The 16,385-nt window shown below is 38.5% G+C and overlaps 1 protein-coding gene across 7 annotated transcripts in view; it reads right to left on the minus strand.

The window, feature by feature from the left end:
- ATF7IP (activating transcription factor 7 interacting protein) overlaps positions 1–16,385 on the minus strand; it is a 114,917-nt gene that overhangs the window by 88,263 nt on the left and 10,269 nt on the right. Inside the window, exon 2 of one of the 7 annotated variants that reach the window (XM_082309495.1) lies at positions 16,000–16,080. The exons of 4 other annotated variants lie outside the window; for them this stretch is intronic. In XM_082309495.1, the coding sequence (XP_082165621.1) occupies positions 16,000–16,013 (14 nt within the window). In that variant the 5' untranslated portion in view covers positions 16,014–16,080. Of the gene's footprint in view, positions 1–8,754; positions 9,112–9,273; positions 9,399–15,999; positions 16,081–16,385 lie in introns of those variants that run through there. 2 more of the 7 variants (XM_082309487.1, XM_082309496.1) reach the window with 2 other exon arrangements.

The raw sequence follows: 16,385 nt of genomic DNA on the forward strand, positions 1-16,385 counted from the left end.
AAGATTCTTGCACGATCATCTTACTCTGGAAACTGCTCTCTGCTTTTGAAGGGATGGCTTTTTCAGCTTCTCTGTTCAATATTTCTTCAAATCTGAGGTTCCATAGGAAAAGCTTTAATTTCTTACAAAGATCCATAATACTGCAAAATTCATAATCTTTCAGATTATCCAGGCAGTGAAGCTGAGATGAAGCAGACAGCATACACACTGAACTCCGCTCTAAGTAGAGTCAGATACATTCTCAACATCTGTCAGTCTGAGGGGATGTGTGAAGAAACTAGATTCAGGTACAGTGAAGGCCAAAGGCCTGGAGATTCCAAAGTCTCCATATGCCAAGAGCAGAACTTCACTAGCAAAGATGCACCAGTCTGTAAAAGCAGAGAAGCACTAAAAGCAAAAAAAGGAGAGAATAAAACAGAAGTCTTTGGGACAAGAACATAGTAGCAACAAATTCTCTATGCCTTGCTGGACAACCGGAGTTTCAGGGCAAGGTCTACCTGTTTACTGGCAGGACAACACACGTGCATCCCAATGGATACATACGGCTTTGGCCAAAAAAAAAAAAAAAAAAAAAAAAAAAATCACCAAATGACGGTTCCTCACAATCACATAAGATTGGGGGGGGGGGGGGCGGGGAGACAGACGACAACCCCAGAATAAGAAATTTGGGATTACTCTAACACTTGTTTTCTACCCACAGTGTATGTGTTTGTGTGTGTGCATGCATATGCACAATGACAAATCACGAAGCAGGATGTATACCTTTAGCACAAGATACTATGACCTAGAGAATAAAGCACTAGACTGGTGCTGAAGATGATCTTGTTTCCATTTCAATTCTATTACTGATCAACAATTTAGCCCTGTCAAATCAGCATTATCTCCTGCCTCAGTTTTTCTTGACTAAAGCAAGATACAGAGATGAGTCTTTTTCTGTAAACTCTACTGCCAAAAGTCGGGAATTGTGGCAAAGTGAGAGAAGAAAGCGAGTCAAAGAAGAGTCTTGCCTCTTGCATTTTCTTAGGAAAAAAGCTTCAGCTAGTCAGTAGGTACAAGTGGAAGACTCAGTAACACATGTAAGTAAATACAAAAGCAAATAAATTAATTTTGAAAAGACAGCTTTTATCTAGTTTATGCTTTTTAAGATGACTAGATTTCAAGTTCACAATGGATATGGAACGTATTTCATAATCTTAAAATCAACACCTCACATAAAATCATTGCTTTTCAAGTAAAATAAAGAATGAGAGGAATACATTCTGATACATCTGAAAACACACATTATGCAATTTTGGAACAAAACCACCCAAAATGCTTTTCTTGTAAGATTACACTGTATTATTTGAGGGAAAAGGTAAAGTTGGATGACTGTCAAATTATGAATTTCTATGATCTGGCATGATTTTCTGTGAAGCTTAACACTGATTCTGAATACCCTGGGTTTAATTCTTGATCTTAGGGCCATTATAACACCGTGCAGGCCATATTTTACCAAGTAAGGGACTTCCCTATTATTTAAGAATATTATTCAGATATTGAATTCATTTTGAAGAGTGGAAGTCTTCATTAATTTCATGGCTTCTAACAAAATTCCACAAGTTACAAGTTCATTCCAAATGCCACTGTTTGTGTAGTCTTTTTTCATAAGGATATTGAAGTGAACATGACCAAACCCCCCTCAAATAACCAAAGCAAAAAGACTTCAGTACTTAAGCATTTTTGCTGAGGATTAGAATGCTTCTCCTATGAAAACAGTTTCTAGAAAATATCAATCACCAAAAATCTTTGACAGTGCTTCTATAGAATCCATTTCCTACATCAAATCATTCAAATTTATGAGAGCACAGAACAGAGCAAGTGGTGTATCTGGATGGGGGGAAAATGGAACCACTTGTGCTCCATTATCTGAACGCGTGCATCTTAGTTTAAGCGAAGTACAATGCCATGTTTTACCTGAAGAGTTCTGAAGCTCTCAGACCTGAAGTGCTCAACTTTAACGACAACGGGATGCAGAGACAGAGGTTATAGTAAGCTGTGGTAAATGTAAAAGTTCAAGGAACTTAAGAACACACAGGATGAGACTCAGTAGCCTAAGCACAGGCAACTAGTGCTGGTTTTGATGCTCTAGAATCTGCATGAAGCTAGTAGATGTAACACAAGACCTAGAGGAGACCAGTGCCCTTCTGCAATCACAGCTGAGCTGCAGAAGTCACATCCTAGAGCATCTAAAATGGCTCTGCACGACTATGTCTGTGAAGTGAATCCTATCCTTGAAAACTAACTGATGCTAAATTCCAGAAACGTAGGAAGCTCACAGCAAATGCCTCCTTTCTTTCTCCAAGCTACCAACAAATGGTTTGGCTGCTGTAGAAAAAGCCTTGGGGACTACCTAAGCCACATAATAAAATTAATATCTTGTGGTATACTTTTAAGGGACCCGAATGCCTGAAATGTCATTTTCTTCATATGTTTAATACATCAAAAGCAAAGTCCAATTCAAAATTATCCTTGTGCTTCACCAAATGGCACAGATTACATGGACTGTAGTAGCTCGGTAACAGTTACAAGTTAATGAAAATTTCATATTATACACAAAGGAAGGCTTATTTAACCTCTAAAAAGGACTGAGTTGAAATAAGAAGCCTGGCCCAGTTTGGCAGGGAAACAACTAATAACAAACGTGGATTCTCATATGCAAAGTTTGTATTATGTGAATGAGAAACACCACCACCACAGTTTTGTTCCATCCAATTTCTACAATGATAGCTCAGAAGAGCTTAGAAAAAGATTTTGCATTAAAATCTTGAAGGTGTCAAGGTCCCCTACCTTTCTGAATCAGAATTAATGGAATTTCATGATGTTTCTAATAAAAATTAAAAAATCAACTCACTTCACCTCTTGACTGACCTTGAGAAACCACTCATCTGGAATACTGTATTGCTAATCTATGTATTTCCAATTATGTAATGCTTTTAACCTGGTGATTGATCTCCCAAACAAATAAGTGATTTGATACACAGTAATGAAAGTGATTCATGAAATAAAACACCTGCTTGATAGGTAGCAGAAAACCAGCTGCTTGTTTTCATCTTTTGTAAAATACATGACATTGTCATGTTCTGACAGAACATGACAATCTACTTGTGAATCTTAAACGGAAGACTGAAATCCTGCTATAAGTTACCCTCAGCTTGAAAATGCTTTTTATCAAAACCACCTCTATTCCTTGGAACTTAAACTGTATTGCAAATCAAGAAGCAATTCTTTGAGCAAGCTATAAAGCTTAGAAAGTATCTGCTTAGTTTGGTGTCCACAGAAACCTCACTCCCACAACTGGTATCCAGATGAAAAGTTTAGTGAAATCTCTTGACATTATATCCAGACCACAATACATTTGCATATAAGTGTTTGACTAGTCATATGGCACAGCATAATGCAAAAGAGGTCTGGGAAGTAGATGCTGCCATTTTATGCATTTGGTCTTTCGTGTTAGAGATACCCTATAATTTTAGAATTACATGTGGTCATTGTGTTTTTGGGTAGACCTAGTCCGCTTATGCTAAAGTTTCAAAGCACTAGGCTCCACATCTTAAGATACTAGTGTTGTGCATTCGGGTTCATAGTACTGACTGCCATTCACAGTGCTTACTGACCTCAGTACAGACCTGTGCAGATGCTTTTTCTAGACCAGCCTTCTTGATGATCATGACAGCGATGCTGGACACCCAAATGGTTTCTTCTCAAAACTCAAACAATTGTAACCTAACTTTATTATTCAGAATCGATTGAAGCTAGAAGTTTGAGCACAGGTACTAACATGTATTTTTTTTTTTTAAATAGTCAATGAATCCTGAGAATTTCCATCTTGTTTTCGAAGTGCACAATTCTCAAAGAGAAGGCTGCTGCTAACGGTATGATCGCCTTACCAAATGATGCAGAAGATACAGCAGTATCACAGCAGTCATTCAATGTGTGAAGAAAAAGATCCTATCAACAATTTGCGAACTACTACATATGCTGCATTTTAACAGAACAGTTAATTACCACAGCTGTTTGGGAAGAAAAGTTTCTTTTCCATTTTATCATAACTACAGTACTGATCACTGAAGTGCCTCCATCTTCCTCTAGGGAAAGCCAGCAGCAAACAGGGACTAATAAGTCAGGGATACATGCTGCTTTCATTAACAGGCTTGAGATTTAAAAAACAAAACAAAAAAAACCTAAACCACAAGTGAGCTTAGAGATTAAAAACTGGTCAGATTTTGTGTACAAGCAAACAGCACTGAAGCAAAGCCTTCCTCCTAGAGGAAGCTCACCTCCAATACTAAGTTTGAAATAATCATGGCATGTCCAAACCAACTGATAGCCTGCATCATCTACTTTAAGTGGTACTAAAGTCAAATTTTAACATTTTAACTTTGATAGTTCCTATGATAGCTGGATTTTCTGTGCCAAATGAACAGTCTTGGACTTGGTTTTGCAATGTTTCTCCTCCATTATCGAGTTGACTGATAACTTCCTAGCCTGGAGAACGCAAGTTATTTACAAAATTTGCCTTATTCCATCAGCAACGCTTCCTGGAACACACATGCAGCTCTTGTGCTGGCATGCATGATACTTGATTTATCCTAGCCAATAAAAGAAAGCAGATGCAATTCTCCAGCTTTCTCACTTTGAGAACTACCTCATGAGACATTAGTTTCATTCTCCCTGCTGCTGTCAAACATGTAATAGATGCTATTAAGACAGCAGAAAATCCTGGGCTACAGCATGTTCAGACTTCTCTTCCCATCACATCTTGTGACAGCAAATCCAGGTGTGAAAGAACTTCATAATTTCCCCTTCCTGGCCCCATAATGAAACCAACTCCCTGCACTGGAAGTTGCTGATGCTCTACCTCAATCAAAGCTGGAAACTTAATGAGTAGAACTATTTTCAGTAAAGGTAATATATTCATTGTTTGCAGCACAGATTAGCTGATCTTTCCTAAGTAGAGTTCAGATCTATTCAGAACAGCTAAACAAGGCTTCACCCTTCCCTCTACGAGTTTTTTTCTCCTTCTGGCTTGGAGAACCTGTTTTAGTAGTAATTTTCGATTTCTGAAGGAACATATTCAAATGAATTACTGCTTTATACTAATTCTTTCTTTTAAAACTGAAGACTGGGCTGCAAAAGCAAAAACACAGCCTGCAGATCAAAGGAAATGATTATTCCACTCTGCTCGGCATGTGTGAAGCTACAACTGAAGTATGGTACAATCACTTTTGGGACCACAAATGTGAAAGAGAGATTGATAAGCAGGTCCAGTGGAGGACCACCAAGATGGCTGAGGGCTGGGGAATATGATAGACGAGGTGAGACTAGTGAGCTGAATTTGTGTAGCATGAAGAATAGATACTTAAGCGAGGTGAACTAATTGCTCTCTTGAACAACCTAATCGGCGCTCATAGAGAAGACAAAGCCAGACTGTTTTCAGAGATGCACAGCACACAAACAAGAGGAAACAGATACAGCTTGCAGCAAGAGAAATTCCAGATAGATATAGAGAACAGTTCTGCACCACAAGGGTGGTCAAACAGCTTGTCCAGAGGGGTTGTGGAATCTCCACCATTGCCGATTTTCAAACCTCACCTTGACAAACCCTGGAACAACTTGGTCTAATTTTGAAGTTACTCTCCTTTGAAGACGTCAGATTAAATGACCTCCAGAGGTCCCTTCCAACCTAAATTATCGATTTAATGTTTAAATTATTTTACAATTTTGCGTCCTTGAGCCAGAGTGATTTTTGTGCCTTCTCCCAGGACCCTTCCTAATTTTTCAACATTGTAAAACAAACAAACAAACAAACAAAAAGCCCCACAACCCCTATGGACAAGAGGACTGTAACCTGTATTGATGCAGAATTCACACCATCAGTATAACCAAAGCAGATTAATAAGGTGTATGACTTCCTTACTCTTTCTCTGTATTCAACAGAATTTCAGCCCCTCTACGTTAACTTTCTATTTGTGACTTTAGCTCACTTTTTTATCTCTATGATCCCTACTTAATTCCAGGGTAGGGTTTCCTGGTAAGCAGGTATGTTCTGTAACGGATAGTTTCTAAATGTACAACTTCAGATTTTGCTGTGCAATAGTAGACTCTTTGAGTGAGTCCCACCAAGCAAATGATCCAAATGACTCTAAGAGTTGACCTTTCTATCCTCTACAAGTTAACAAAAGTAACTGCTTTACAATACTAATCATAAAGAAACTTTACTTGGAGCATGCCTCCTACCTCTCTCCCCTTCAAAAGCTTTAAAACACTTTTAAATCAATTTAATGTTTTATTGATAAAGGGTTGGGGTGTGTGTTTTTTAGTTAAGAAAAAGACCGCATCAAAGCATAACTGCATTATGCATATTGGGTATTTACACCAAGGAACTTTGTTCTAAAAAAAAAAAAGATACATTAGGATTTTTTTAAATAATGTTTTATTTCCATTAAACCACCTCAGCATTAATTCTAATCATATTCTTTTGCATTTACTGAATCCCTCCATTATTTTTCCACATGATTGATGTGAGGCTAAATAGTTATTTAGGTCATCCTGCTTGACCTTTTCAAATAAGAAGTCTTCAAGGGCTTCTGGAATTTCCACTGTATTTTAAATTTTTGGGAGGGACACCTCAGAAAAAAAAATATTCTCAGCCAGTTCTTTTAGAACTCCTGGGTGCAGATTACAAAGAGCTGCTTATAGCCTTTGTTAAGAAACTTCTATCATGGACTCTTTAGTATCTTCCTTGCAACTTCTAGATTTTAAGTACTTAAGTCACCTGCAAGATATTACAATGTAATCTTGCTTCTATCTAAAAAAAAAAAACCCAAAAATATTTACTGTAATCTGCCTTTTCTCTTTCATTATGAATCATGTTATCATTGTCACCTACATTACTGTTAGAATTATCTCTCAATTTGTTAACAATCTCACCTTTGTTACCTTTTGCTTTATTAGTCAAGGTTTTCTCTCAGGAACACTTTATTTCTTTTAACCAGTCTTCTGTGTTTTTCATGCCCCACTCAATGCCATTTCTCCTCTACCATCCTCACACACTTCACAGAAAAGGAGGGAGGGGCCCTGAATTGCTTTCTTCCCATTGCAATGAAAGCAAGACTGATTTTAACAGAACTTGCCCTTTATGGACAACCTTTACAGTTGTTAACTGCAATTTCTAATGTAATTTATTTGGGGAAATCTACCATATACCTATTTACATACTTTCTCACATGCACACACACCACCACACACCATTTTTGTACTTTTTTTTAGTCTGAACATGCATATAACCAGACTTCTAAACGACAAGCAAAATTGTGTCCCATATCAAATCTTAAGTTATCGCTAAAAAAAAAAAAGTTATCAGAGGTTTCAAAGTAAATGAGATACATACAAAAGACTCATTTGGCCCAAACTGTTGGCATGCAGCATTTTACTCTGCCATATGAATGCAGAAGTATACCTTTATTACCACTGAATCTCCCCCTCCTCAATATCAACCATTTGTAGTTCTTTCCTAGCATATTTACATCTTCGCTATTGGCCTTAATTCACAGTCCATTTCAGAATGGCTCCAATACTTTTAGTCCCTATCACTGCCATTCTATGCTCAAATAATCGACCTGCCTACTTTACCCTTCTACCTTTTTAGTTTTATCCTCTTCAATTAATCTCATTTTTCCTTCAACTGGACCAGGCCCGCCTACTGCCAGTTCCACATCCCTATCTTGAGCTGCTGTCTCCCTTTAAATGACTATGTTTTCCTTGGCCTATTCATACATCTCCAATTATTTCTTTTCTCTTGCTCACAGACTTCCCAGATCCAGTAATTTTCTTCTACCATCTCCCCTTTCCAGTCTCCCACCCTGTCACAACTTTTTTCACTTGTAAAATAGAAACAACACAAATACATTTGTGCAGAACTAGCACATCTGCCCTATGCAGTCATTTCATGCACTACATGCATAACCACAATACAGTATATTATGTAATTAGCAACACTGCCATTTTGTTAAAATTTGCTACTGTAAGGCAAGCTTATTGTCTTCGGGGGGTGGGGGGGAGGGAGATCCGATAAATATCATATTCTGATCTGCTTCCCTATTTACAAATACATCCTTTTAAAATTTACATAAATGCACTTGAGAACGTGCATTTATACCAAGATACATGGACCACAGTCCAATACTTTTAACAGCCTTGCCATCTCAAAAAGAAGAGAATTTAAACTACAACCAGGATAATGAAGTTTCTTCATAATACCATGAAGCCAAAAAAACCACCACTGGTGGATTCAAGCTTCTTAATTCTGTACCCTTTTCAGGGGTAAGCTCACAGTATTGCTAACCCTCCATGTGCATCAACTGGTGTCACTATAGAGACAAAAATAACACAGTAGCAAAATAGTAGAGGTTTGAACCAAACAAAAACAGTAACAGTAGCAGCAAAACCAACATACTCAAATTTCCAATATTTTTAAAGTCTTCAGTTTTACTTAAGTAAACATTTTACAATGATTACTAGTTAACACTCCCCGTAACAACAGCGACCCAAAAATAATTACAGCAAGAACAAATGACTTCTGGGCTTCCCAGAAAACGTCTCTTATATTTAAATTTAATTCCTGGCATTATGCCAAAGTGGGGGATGGGCACCTAAGTGGAAAAAACCTCGAAGGCCTCCAAAACATTAATGCACAAAACAAGTTGCTTCTCTTACCTGGCGAGAAGGTGGCACGTGCAAAATGAGCTTCCTCCTCTGAGTAAGACACTCACATGTAGCTCATTTGCATAAGTATCACGAGCTACAAGTAGACTTCCAGGTCGGCCATCTTGATACTAAGATCTTATTTTGTTTACATAGCAGCATGAGTACTATTTTTTAGCCAGCCCGAGCTCTGCTGTTGTACCTCTCAGCTACTAGCCCACATCTGCTTGTTAAAGCCTGCTGGAACTCCCACTTTTCCACACAAGTGGCTGAACGTGTCAGGAGTGCCCCTGCAGCTCACTGAGCGTGCCACAGCCTCCAAGGGAACGTTGCAACTGCAAGTGCCTCCAGTCGGACTCTTTGTACTGCCTTCTGTGCTGCCAACTATTAGCACTGCAGCAACTATGTGCAGTGAAGTACCTCCCACATACCACACAGTAGTACCAACAAGCATAAATTTATTACAGCACAGCGCAAGACTGCACACTAAAAAAAGAAGAAAGCTGAAATTTCCTCAGTATTTTCACTTACTAGCAATCTAATCACACCGTGGTTCCTGTGTACATTTTTTCACGTTCATCAGTGCGGCTCTTTCGGTCCAGAAACCGGAGTGCTCCTGCAATCCGTGCACAGGAGAAGTCCATGACACATGTTAGTTGCTGCCGACGCGGAGCCAGACTGCAGTTACAGCTAGCTGGCGCCAGTAAAAATTTACATAAAGGGGGCCTCATTTCAAGACTAAATTGCAGCAGGATATTGCTGAGCAAAGCCTCCCCCGCCCCTGCGAGACTACTACGGGTTCTAGAATATATCGTCTAGTTATTTGCTTACGAATAATCCAGATCCACGTCAAAAGTCAAGTGCTGCTCTTACTGTTTATATCAACGAAAGTTGACAATAGTCTCAGCAAAAGAAATTCAGTAGTAACTGAAATAACACCGAAAAAATGAGTATGCTCAATGCTCAGCAACCAGCTTTTCTTAAACTATTATTTCCAATATTTTGCAGCCTTCCGATAAGTATCAGCTCCAAGTAGGACAGATCCATTTTTAACCTAATGCTGACAGGTAACCTGTCTGGTCACTTAATTTGCTGTTTCCACTTCACATTTAATTTTTCTTCATTAGGCAGATGAAGAAAAAAATCCCCCATCTGGAGCTGTGGACTTTTATCTTTTCAAGTACCTAAAAGGTACAGTGACAGGTGGAGGCAGCAGCTTGGATTTCAGCCTCACTCTGACTTCAAATAGTTAGTTTCTTAATTCTTACCTTTTTCCTTCCAAGCAAAGTCCAATTACATTAATGAATTAGTCACGTTTTACAAATGCTTATTTTAAAAGTCACTGTACTTTTCATGGGGAAAAAAAGCCAGGCTTTGCTTACTATGAAGTGTGTGTATATAAAGGATGAATCATTTGCCAATACCTTTCCCCCCCTCATTTGCTGCCTTACAAGAAACTCTTAAAGCATAAAACAATGCAAATAAACATACTATTTATTACACTGACTATAAACATGAATTTGTGAAACCCTACATAAAATACAGTTAAACCCACAGTAATGTTTGGCTAGCTACACATCCAGCAACGCTCCTGTAGTTGCAGCCTGGCACCATTTAGTGGAAAAGGAAAGTGAAGGAGACAACCTCGATTGCAGCAGGGCAAGGGCAGAGCGCCTCAGGCCCAGAAGAGCCTGCTTTTCACCACGGGCCTCTTAGTTCTTAGTTCCCCACGTTGTTCCTCTTTAGAATGCCAACAGTATCAAGGCTATATATAGTCAAATTATTTCATACGTCCCTTTTTCCACTGTGAGCGCAATTTGCTGTATGGCTGGTTCTAGGTTGTTTGAACATAACACAATTTGCTCATCTAAAGTCACAAAGACACCGATTTTGTGTCTGAAAGTATTTAGTAATGCAAATTACTCTTCATTGGTTGTGGCAATTCATCCTCAGCTGTTGTATCCAAAAGCCTCAAATGATGTGTAAGGTAAAAATAATTATTTTTCCAGAACTACTGTCACATTAAAATGAGAGCCATTAACTATACAAGTGATCTGGTACTGCTCTTCTTTTACATCACGTGTATCTTTTGATTTATCTTACTTTCAGACAGATTTGTGTATGTTAGCACATTTAAGCGGTGTGCAGAATACATCTTTCAGTGATGTTGTCATTTGCAGAATGAATCATCAGATGAACAGCCTCTGAGCTTGAAAATAAAAGGCACCAATGCTGCTTTAAAAAAGGCAAACCAAAAAACCCCTTGTGTTTCCCACACACAGCCGCCCCCCCGCCGCCCAGCTCTACAGCCTTGCGCACAAATACCAGAATAACAGTACGATTCTCAACACAGTAAAACAGATACTGCAAAATAAGAGCCTTTACTTGGAGCATTTTCTGTTCTCGGCTCCGGTCCGCTCGGGGAGATCCACGCCAGAGCTTGCCGGCAGCCCCGAGGGCGAGCTCTCCATCTGCCGTCTGGGGGAGGCACCACCCCGCTTCCAGAACGTTCCGGAGAGGCACCCACACCCCTCGGCTTTACCTTCCGCCCTGCGCCCTCTTGCCTCTCGCACCCCTACCTAGGATAAAGCTCGTTTTCAAAGGCAAAATGTTTTCACGGAGAGGAGGAGCAATTGGTTTGGTAGTTAGAAACGCCCCAGCTGGGTTACACAGGGCACGGGGGGCTGCCCCGCAGCCAGGGGTGAGCTGAAGTAACTGGGGGGCTTGCTGAGCCCCAAACCAGCCGCAGCAACGTCTGCCTGGCACGTACACAGCCGACCCACCGACCCCGAGCCCTGGCACAGGGACCACTTCAGCTGCTACCAAAACAGGATATTTGGGTGGTTTTTTTTTTTGTTTTGTTTTTGTTTCTTTGTGATTTTTTTTTTTTTTTGGTGTGGTTTATTTTGGGGGGTGGGGCGCTGGGGCTGTTTTTTTTTGTTATTTTTTGGTTTGTTTTTTATGTGAGAGTCTAACCAGGGAGAATAAACAATAGCGTACTCAATTATATTCTCCAGTGATTGCCACTACAGAAAAAGCCAAAATGTCTGCCTGCCTTTCCGATGTTTAGCATGCAGTCAGTGGAAACGCCCGAAAGCTCTTATGACTTTGCCTTCTTAAAGCCAGTTAACGGGACTCTTCCTCCAGCATGCACACAATTTTCTAGTCTCTCATCAGAAGCGACCTTAAAGAGCAGATGTTACAGTCAAAAGTAATAAGGACAGTTGCGTTCAAAGTAATTACTATTGGCTGTATGGTTTTAATTGGTACCTATCAAAGACAACAACCTCAAATTTTGAATGTCAGTTGATTCATCTCAGACTAGAAAGGTATAGAAAAGTCCACCACAGAATGATTTGCCTAATTCAGACACAATTTTAGATATGAAAGCATTTCATTGACAAAGTTTGACTAAAAAAACAAAAACCAAAAACCACCACTCTTCATCTTGTAGCTTGATCTAAAGGAAAAAAAAAAACAAAACAAAAAAAACACCAAAAGGAAAAAACCCACCACAGAGCAAAAGAAAATGAAAGGCCCTGGGCCTTCTGTAGGCAACACACACACAGAGTCCAAAACAGCCCCTTGCCCTGCGATGTCACCTCTTCTCCAAAGCACGAAACGGAACAAATTATTCACGTAAGAGTCAGTCAGAAGTTTGGTAGTTCCGAAGTTTTTCTCAGGTTGGTCTTTGAAAGTCACAGAAAATGATGTTCATTTTTGTAGTGGAGAACTGTCTATCAAGCTATTATCTTAGCCAGTGTGGTTTATTTCAAGATATTTTACAGCAGAAGCCTATACCAACAGAAGGAGCAGGGAAGGTAAGGGGGGGGGGGGGGGGGAGGGCTGACACTAGTTGTATCCGCTTTTCTACTGTAGAAAAGGGGTGAGAAAGTGTCTAAAACAGGTAACTTCCAGGCAGTAACAGCCTAATGTTGCACTCCCTTTCTTTTAGAAAGGGAAAATACTCATTTTGACTCCTTATCAACTTTAGAAAAAACACATTTTACTCACTTAAATTTACATGAAGAATTTTGTCATTTACTAAACAAATACTGAAAAGGTGACAGATCTTAACCTGCAAATCAAGATGATGCAGAAAACTAACATTTGCCTTACTCATAATTCCTTCAAAGACACTACATTCTTGAGAAAAACACAGTAAAGTTTACAGCTAAAAATAAAGGTCCAATTTAACTGTTTAACAATAGTCATAATGCGATTAAATATTTAAGATTCAAAACAGTTCTAACTGCTTGGTAACCATTTATTTCTAGTACCTAAAGAACCAAACAAGTCAGCTGTTTGAAAGTGATTTGCATGCATTAAACAGTATTGCGTTAATTCAGCAGTCCATTCCAGTTTGTTTCGAATCCTGCCTGAAATTGTTTGCTCCCAAAATATCTACCAAAATAGAAGATGCAGCTGTGCAAATTGAGACAATTTGAGTTTTAAGAGGAACATAAAAAAAATAATCAAGCCATGTTAGAATGGTTCCAAGGAAGTACGATTTAGTAATGAAAAAAACTATCCAAATAGCTGGAGCACAAATGAAAGAAAGAATCATTTTCTTATAACCAAGTACACCATTTGCAAAAAAAAAAAAAAAAAAAAAATTAAAAAAATGTTAATCTATACACTCCTTCAGAGTAAACTATTGTTAGGTATTTCTCTCGGAAAGTCACATGTATTTGAGACTGCTACCCTAATTAGCAATTTATTTACTTCTGAAAGCCTATCTTTCAAGTTTACCTATCAGCAGTCCAAAGCTAATTGTTCTAGAATGCAGCAGGTCTCAGAAGTGGAGAAAATGCAGACACAAGAACACTGAGCAGAGTCTGACAATGCATCTTGCATTAAAAATGTATAGCGATCAATTCAGTTGAAGTCATTAATTCATTATACACAACTATTTCTAATTAAAATCATTAACATCCGATTTATATATTTAATAAAAGCATATTTTTTTATTTTTTTTTTTTTTAGCATCCACTGAAGTGCCTTGTTCCCATGCAGGTAAATCAGTGTTTTTCATTTTCTTTTTGCATACTAAAGAACAAACTATTAACACCATGGGAGGGAACAGAGAAGAAATCATGCTGTCAGCTACCAGTACTACTGTACAGCAAGCATTACAGTGTACTTGGACTTTGGGAAACAGGGTTGTGTTCCATATGCAACACAGGTTTCAAAACCTACCATACTTTATGCATTCCAACACCCACTTTAGGAAAGAAAAAAGAAAACAAACAAACAACCCCCCCAAAACCCCAAACCCAAACCACAGCACCCACCCAGCTCACTACAACAAAATGCTCCAGCTCACTGCTGGGCCAGTCACTTTGTACAATACTTCCAGTACTGTTTTCAGAACAGCCTGTTAAAGAGCTAAGTAAACAAAAACCAAAGGAAAGGGAAGACACTGAGACAAGAACTTTCCTCTGAACTCTGTCAATCTCTCTGCGCCTTTTCTGTAAAATGGAAGTAAACTTACTCAGCTCACAGAAAAAAACCCATGGGCAACAAAAAAGGCATGAAAAGGACTGTATGAAAGACATGGTGTGAATGTATAATATTTTACTCAAATGTAATACATGTGAAGAACCACTCCTTACAGTGAATGTAAAAAAATACACTTTTCCTTTTCACGTTCCCATTAAAGAGAGTGTTAACAAAAAAGCCCAAATGAACAGAACCAAAAGAAGTTGACAATTTTTATATGCCTACTGTTTTATAACATTTTCACATGGTCCTTAAAAACAAACAAACGAAAAACCCAACCACCCCCCCTCCCCATCACCCCCCAAAAAACCAAAACCACCACAGGATGTGTATGGCAAAGTACCTTTTAGACATAAAATTTCATCACCTCCAATGACTACAAAGTGGAGGTTCGGTGATCTTGCTATAAAGAATAAATTGTTGCTGCTGGCTTTGAACAATATGAGTTATTAACATTTGCAATTAGTCAACAACAATAACTGACAAAAAACCACACAAACATAAACCTCAGTAATCATTTATAAGACTGGGGTCAGGGTGACTTGACTCAGAGTATCTTGCAGAAAACCAGAAGAGTTATTGTTTGGGGGATGGGAAGAAGGAATCTCACTACATGACTAATCTGCATTCATTAGATGAGGTGAATGTATGGCAAAACTTCACATCTTATCAACATAAATGCATTTCAGTAGAAATTTTCAGTCTGAAAACTCAAACAACAGAATTGCCCAAATATTCTCGGGATCTTAATTTATTTTACCGAATCAAGAAAAGCCACTATGAACAAAAATCTGCCTTAAATAAAACCCACTAAACAAAATTCTACTAGCAATAAAACAAGTAATAAAACTACCTACCTACCTGAATTTCATCATCACCTGGGACCACACATTCTCATTATTCCTGTCACTGATCTTTTATCCTAAAGCAGGAAAATCCTATAACCAGTTACATACAAATTTACAGTTAGCTGAAGTCAACAATCAACCTGGGCTTAAAATGCTGTATTTTACTTTTTTTTTTTTTTAATTTCTTAATACCAAATGCACAAGGTAAACATGAAGAAACCACACATCCTGAGAACCTGATGTGCACATCATTTGCCCAGAATACTTCATTTCTTTATAAACAGTGTATTGTCGTTAACTATAGAAGATCATTTATGGGAACAGATATTTAAAAAATAATTTAACCACCAAGGGCTTTGTTACAGAGTATGCAAAAAGCACCAAATTAATGTGCAAAAACACTCAGGAAGGACTAAACTTTTAGGCGTTTAGTACTGACTTTCACATCCTTAGCGCTAAGTTCAACTGCAGACAAGAAAATACTATGAGCTACATCCTGTTGAGTTATCCAGTTCTGCTGCTGCTCCTGATATGTTTCTGGAGAACTTCAAGTAACTCCCTATTTAATTACTCTCAGATTAACTTATATCCAGCTTAAGATCCCATAAAGACCTTAACTAGGTATTTGAGACAGACGCAAAACAAGAAAATTAGTGAGTTGTGAGGAAAAATGTCGTTCTCCTCCTTCTTTTCTGTTCTCCCCCTCCCCAATGGAAAAAAGCTGAGCACTGCTTTTCTCCCACCTTCACATCCCTGGACACTGACACCTATCAACTGCCTTTTAATGAACATTCAGGATGACAGATAGCTAGGCCGCCAACCAGTTCACACACACAGGAAAAGGCTAGGCCACGTGAAACCACTAGCCCTTCGAAACTCATACAAAAGAAATAAAAGAATAATTTACCTTGAAACTTTCATTCTATCATTTGTAGTAGTTCTGCAGAATTTATAGTAGTGCTATTCTTGAGTAGCAAATAACTGCTACCTGCAAAATAGTTAACATTTACATAATCATTGCTATTCCAATGTATTTACACACGTTTTGTAGTTCTTATCTACCATTGGAAGAAGTTACATTTTGAGAATAATCAAACGTAAATGTAACCACTTGGTTGCAAAAATTTAGTGAAGTTTATACGAAGTTTATTTTATGTTTTAGTTAAAGTATAAGGCAGGCTTGACAGAGGGCAGCATAAAGTGAGAGCTCTTCTGGCCTGGTAAGGAAGTAAACCAAAGTGAAAGTTTTATTAGCAAGACACATGGGTATGACCTTTGACCTCTCCTGTCCCA

This window comes from Platalea leucorodia (genome assembly GCF_965183815.1).
Source record: "Platalea leucorodia genome assembly, chromosome: 4".
In the NCBI taxonomy this organism is placed as follows: Eukaryota; Metazoa; Chordata; class Aves; order Pelecaniformes; family Threskiornithidae; genus Platalea; species Platalea leucorodia.